Raw genomic sequence first — 6,127 nt, forward strand, 5'->3', positions numbered from 1 at the left:
ATTCCATATATTTGGAGTCTAATTACATCCTATCTCAAAAGTTTTCTCAATTACTAAAATCGCAATTTTTTCATTGCTGTAGGATACATTTTTGATTGTCCGATACATTGCAAATGAGGGATGTATCCAAGAGGAGATAAGTACGTAGCCGAGAGGGGATAAAGACATATCTGAGAGAGAATTTTTGTAATTTTTTTTAAATGGTAGGAAATTTTAGAGATTATGATGTCTTAAATTGTGTATTTCATATAATTTTTTCATTATTTTATCCTACCTCTCAGGTGAAAATAAATTAGTCCAAAAACTATAATTCTAAAACTATAATCTCGAGATAACTTTATTCACGAACCAAATATCCCGTTAATATTTTAAGTGACTTTTTCTGGATGTTGCCAAAAAAGACTTGAAGACTTATTTTCAAGTCAACGATTGGACGGTCTCATTGACGTTTATCTTTTTGTATATATTGTAACGTATGCTAGTCAATTACTTTTGTCCAAAAAAGACTTCAATATTAATTTTTATTTTTATTTTTCAGGTGTGTAGCTAATATTATTTATTATTAGTTATGAACAGTTACATATAATTATCTTTTAAATAATTTAATAGTGTAAATTTTGTTTTTATATTCCGATCGTCATTTACTTTTGTCCAAGAAGATGTGTATATATATATATATTTCGTATTATATTTTTCAGGTGTGTGACTGATTTTTCTTAATATATATATTATGATTCATGAATAATTATGTATGTTTATCTTTTAAATGACTTGATAGTGTAAAATTATATTGAGTATTATTAATAGAAAAGAGTGAACTTTTCATATAAGAAGAAAGAATTATTATAAAAAGTTTGACAAATTGGAGTATTGTGTCTCAATAAAAGATCACTAACAACTTGAAATTGATTATTAAAAAGTTACTAACAACTTGCATCTTAAATAGCAAGAGGATTTATTTTTTTTTAAAAAGAAAAAGTTTAAGGATTCTGTTTGATTTTGATTTTAGGCCACTAATGTGTGTTTGAACTATCCTTATAACAATGACGAGTCAAAAATAGTACCTAGTATATTTCATGATCTAGGAATATGTATAACATATACATTTTCAAAGAATAAGATTCCAAAAATCTTCACAAGTTGTACATGAGTAACAGATATAGTTATCTCGAGTTCTCTGAAACCTAATTTTACTATATATAAACTTGAAATCGATGTTGGAATCCATAAAATTTTAATCTTGAATTCGCTTCTGTAAGTAATCTCTATCTCACATAAAACTACACACTCCTTTTTCGTATCACATCCCCCACAAAACATTGAAAAGAAATCGAATACATATCGGAAGAAGAATACTCATGGTTAAATTTGTTGATCATACATTAAATTTAAGTTAGATACATCGTTATTATAAAAAAAAAAATTACACCATCAACTTTACTTGTTATAACCATAACAAATAATTAATCTGATTCATTTTCAAGATAACATAATTAACTTACATTTTAAAGAAGCTTACCTAGCTATAAATATCATTTATATGTCCTGATCATAATATATAAAAATTTCTTACACTGACGACATAATATTATATAACTTAAATACTTAATTATCTATACAAACATCCTCTATATGATGGGATTAAATAATCAGATCCATTATTAGTCTCACGATATATTTGAGGGGTACATGAAATGGGAACTAAACAAAGTCCTTTGCTCCTTAAATCAACTTCTTTTCTATCAAATCCTCCCCAATACCTTTCCTAAATTATCAAAAAAATAAAAATAAATGTTAGTATTAACTTTGCATAATAAATATTTATACTATTTTAGTATATTATAATATTGTGGATATTTACACTACACAAGAATCCAACAAAATTAAGAACAAAAAATCAACTTATTTTTGAGAATTTTAGTTGGTATAATATAGTTAAGTAAAAATATTATATACGCATAAATATACTTATTATACGTACGAATATAATATATTTCACTATTGTTTTGGATGCGGATAAAATGTATTTCGCTATGTTTTATTAAAATCAAAATATTGCTATATGTTTGTAATTAAGCAAAGAGTTCGCTATTTTTTGAAAATCTAGGCAAAAATAGCACTATTTACGAAATTTCCCCATCTTTTATTAGTCGATATATCATCTTAAGATGTGAGTTTCTCTATTATTAGAATGTACTTATTAAATACTTAATCATATTAATTTAGTATGATTAACCAAAATAATAATTAATTTACTAGATTTTTACATTTCTAATAATTGTATTTAAATTTGTTAAATAGCTCACCTTGCATGTATTGTTCTTCATGTAGGCATGGCTCAGTAGCTGCATAGGATACAAAAGAGAGAAAAAATATGAAAACATCATATTATATAGTAGTATATGAATTAAGCATAAGAGAAATGAAATGTTTGACGTGTGTGATCATCTTACGTAAAAAAATTAATTATATATTATAAACATACATTTTTCAACTGAATTATGTTTTAAACATATCCTCTCACGTGATGACATAGTTCTTTCTTTTTCATGAAACAAACATATGAAAATTCTTTTCGATAATTGATCATGCTACTTTTTTCATGAGACAAACATATGAAAATGTTTCTCGATAATCAGTGTCGATTGATGGATCCTTTAAAAGGGATTCAGAGAAAAACTAGTCCATGCCGTACGTTAAAATTTGAACTTGTGATCTAAATTAAATCATACCTGTATTTGCTCTTGCAAGAATCTAACATAGTTGATTGTTTCCCACAAAACGGATGCCGTATCAGTCTATACACAAATAAAGACAATTTTTTCGATTAGAAATAATTAATCCTCGAGTTGAAATAATAACAACACTGATAATATTAATTATAATAATATATAAATTAATTTTAAAATCCGCTCAATGCATGCGATCAATATTATAAATAAATTAATCGTAAAAAAAATTATCTTATTTATTTAAGCACAACATTAAGTTGTTATTATTAGTAACAATGATGAACATAAAAATAGCAACAAAAAGATGAAGAAAAAAAATACGTTAAAATGGGTGAAATAAGGCTACTTGTTTTTTGCATTTTACATATATATGATAATATATTAATATGTTCTTGAATGAAAATTATTTACATCATTTAATTTTTATTTTTTTAAAATAAATTTCTCCCTTGATTTTAAAAAATAATTATTTTCGACCCTGTTTAATAGCATGATTAAACCTGTTTGATTGAATACGAAATTTTAGGAAGAAAAAAAGACTAACCTTTCCAAATGGAGAGACAATTTGTTGGAGAGCTGTAATTTTGTCTGCAAGCTTCACTTTTGGAACTTGTGTCTATAAATCATTAATGAGTTATTATAAAAAAATAAATATGTAATAAATAAAAATAGAACTTCATACAAATTAAAATAGAGAATAGAGAATAATATTATGTATTGTTAATGTTATGATTTATTATCTATAATAAGAATAGAAATAAAGTATATTAAAATATGAATGGTACCTCCTATTATTAATATCATGGTTTTACAATACATGGATACGAATAATACTTAATAGGGTATATATATATATATATATATAGACTGAAAATACTATCAAATAAGGAATAATATCAAATCTACAATTACATACACAATGTAATCCATTAAGTGGGATCTAGGAAGGTTCGTAACTGATCGAGACTGTTTTCGATAGACCTTCGACTCATGCATAGCAAAAATCAAGTATACGTAAAGCAGATACAGTAGGGAAGAAGTTATGATGGAATCAACTAAGAAAAAAAAAAAAGTAGCAACAACAAATAATATGATAACTAAAGCAATGAAACAACATATAATAATAAAATCGAAATAATATCAAAACTAAGACTTATTATTTTACCCATACCTTTGTAGATGTAACTGCAGAATTTTCATTCTTTTGCCTTTTTGAATTAGTCTCTAAATTATCTTCTAATTTCCTCTTTTTTCCATCACTTGGATTATATTCTTGTGATCTTCCATTGCTTCTCTTCAATGTGTTGCATGTTGATATTGTACCCCTAGACTTGCTCTTTGAACAAAAACAAGTAGTATTAGTTTGAGTAAATGAAACTTTAAAGGGGTAAAAAAGTAAAAAGATTAACTTTATGCAAATATTGACTTGTAGATACTTTGGTTTTTAACTCAAAACTTAAGTAAAAAGACAGTACGGTGCACTAAGTTTTGGCCCATTATGTGTGAAGTACGATCCGTGGAAGAGCCATATCACAATTCACATTAGGTCTTATAGATATATGCAGATTTACATTGTCGTATTTCTGTAAGAGGTTGTTTTCACATATAATTTTAACATAATTTCCAAATTACACTTTTTAAACACAAAAATCCTCTATTATACTAAGAAAAAGAATTACCTACGAAAATTATCGCTAAATAGCTCGTAGCTAACCTGATTTTTTTTTTTTATAATTAATGATTAAATAGAATTAGCAATGCATTTCGTAATTCAACAATAGAAGTTGTATGTCGCTAATTCCTGTTGTTTTAGTGTTTCTACCCCAAAACTTGTACTAACATTTTTCTTTTATCCAAATAATGTGTATTTTATACTATTTTTTTCATGTAATATAATTCTAGAGAGAGAGAGAGGGAGAGAGAGAAAGAGTGTTTCTTACTATATAAGGTTGTTGGAGCCCATTCTTCTTATGTTGTCCCAAATTCAAAGTTTTGAGACTTGGTTTAAAGTCCACCAATGGCTTATTGCTTAAATAATCACCAAAACAAATACTAGCCAAGTTTCTTGAATTATCCACTTCTTGATGATGGGCAATTTGATCACTTCTCATTGGAAACATAGAGTCCATATCATTATTATTATTATTATTTGTATAATAATTAAGTGGCCTTCCAAGAAGATTACTATAAGGATGAAATGTATAATCATCATCATCATCATCATCATGATTATTAGCTAATTGATTGTGATTAAAACAAGATTTAGAGGTGATTAAGGTTGTTGTTGATCCACCATCTAATAAACTCATCTCCATATTGTTTTCCAATAGATTTTTAGTATTAATGCTCCCACTTGTTCCACTAGTAGTAGAGTTGCTTCTGCATATTTGGGTAATAGATTCAAATGAGTAGAAAATATACAAAAATAAAAATTATACATTATGTGATTATATATACATCCAAATTATACAACATATACCTACTTGTTGGATATTTCATAAATATTCTTCCCTAACTAGATATGAAGTGTTTTAAAAATGACTCAAAGATGGTGTTAGTTTCCATTGAGAAAACAAATAGAGAAGAGAGGTTACGATTTTGAGTTCGGAGTATGAATTTTTTTTTGGTAGCTATAGGGAGCTTTTTCCGAATAGTTCTTACGTGACACAAATTCAAATTAATCAGATGTCAAGATGAATATAGTGGTCATCGATGAAAAATTAAAAAAAATCATTTATTATATTTATTATATATTAGTGCTCCACTTTCAACGATGATCTTACTTTTCATATATCACATATCTAAAAAATAAATTAGATTTTGGGATAAGTGGTAAAATTAAAATTTCTCTTCTACTAATTATTAACACTCCCCTACACCCTGACAAGATAAATATAGTCAGGGGCGGGGTCAAGTAAGAGTAAGGGGTTTATTTGACTCTTTTTTTTAACCTATGAAAAAAGAATATACCTTTCTACATTTAATAAGTTTTAATTCCAACATTCTCTTTTTTTCCTGCCTTAATGATACTCAACTTTATAGAAATCATATGATTTAAGAACATAAGATTCAAATAATATTTTTATATGTGTTATATATACAAATCATTAATAAAAAGGCACATGATATTATAAGTCTACTTAACGTAATTAAACTTCGTGCCTAGTAAAATTAAGACCTAAAACAAGGTGAATGAAGTAATTATAACATAGTCATAATGATTTATCTCAAAAATAGGAGATAATACAAGAAAGATAATCAAACCCACATGAAAAATTCGTTTAATATATTTTAAACAATTTTTATATTATCAACATAATTTAAACATGTCGTAGGTACATGAATAATAATAACAATAACATACCCACCCACCCCCCCCCCCCCCCCCACCTCTC

General features: G+C 26.4%; 1 protein-coding gene across 1 annotated transcript in view; it reads right to left on the reverse strand.

Moving 5' to 3' along the window:
• Positions 1–1,460: 1,460 nt before the first annotated feature.
• Positions 1,461–6,127, reverse strand: part of LOC102589772 (transcription factor bHLH111) — a 6,073-nt gene continuing 1,406 nt past the window's right edge. Inside the window, exons 2-7 of the mRNA XM_006348440.2 lie at positions 4,673–5,111; positions 3,904–4,068; positions 3,277–3,348; positions 2,733–2,798; positions 2,307–2,345; positions 1,461–1,765 (exon numbers count right to left, since the gene is read on the reverse strand). Of these exons, the coding sequence (XP_006348502.2) occupies positions 1,610–1,765; positions 2,307–2,345; positions 2,733–2,798; positions 3,277–3,348; positions 3,904–4,068; positions 4,673–5,111 (937 nt within the window). The 3' untranslated portion in view covers positions 1,461–1,609. The remainder of the gene's footprint in view (positions 1,766–2,306; positions 2,346–2,732; positions 2,799–3,276; positions 3,349–3,903; positions 4,069–4,672; positions 5,112–6,127) is intronic.

The sequence above is a fragment of the Solanum tuberosum genome, unplaced genomic scaffold (genome assembly GCF_000226075.1).
Source record: "Solanum tuberosum cultivar DM 1-3 516 R44 unplaced genomic scaffold, SolTub_3.0 scf00098, whole genome shotgun sequence".
In the NCBI taxonomy this organism is placed as follows: Eukaryota; Viridiplantae; Streptophyta; class Magnoliopsida; order Solanales; family Solanaceae; genus Solanum; species Solanum tuberosum.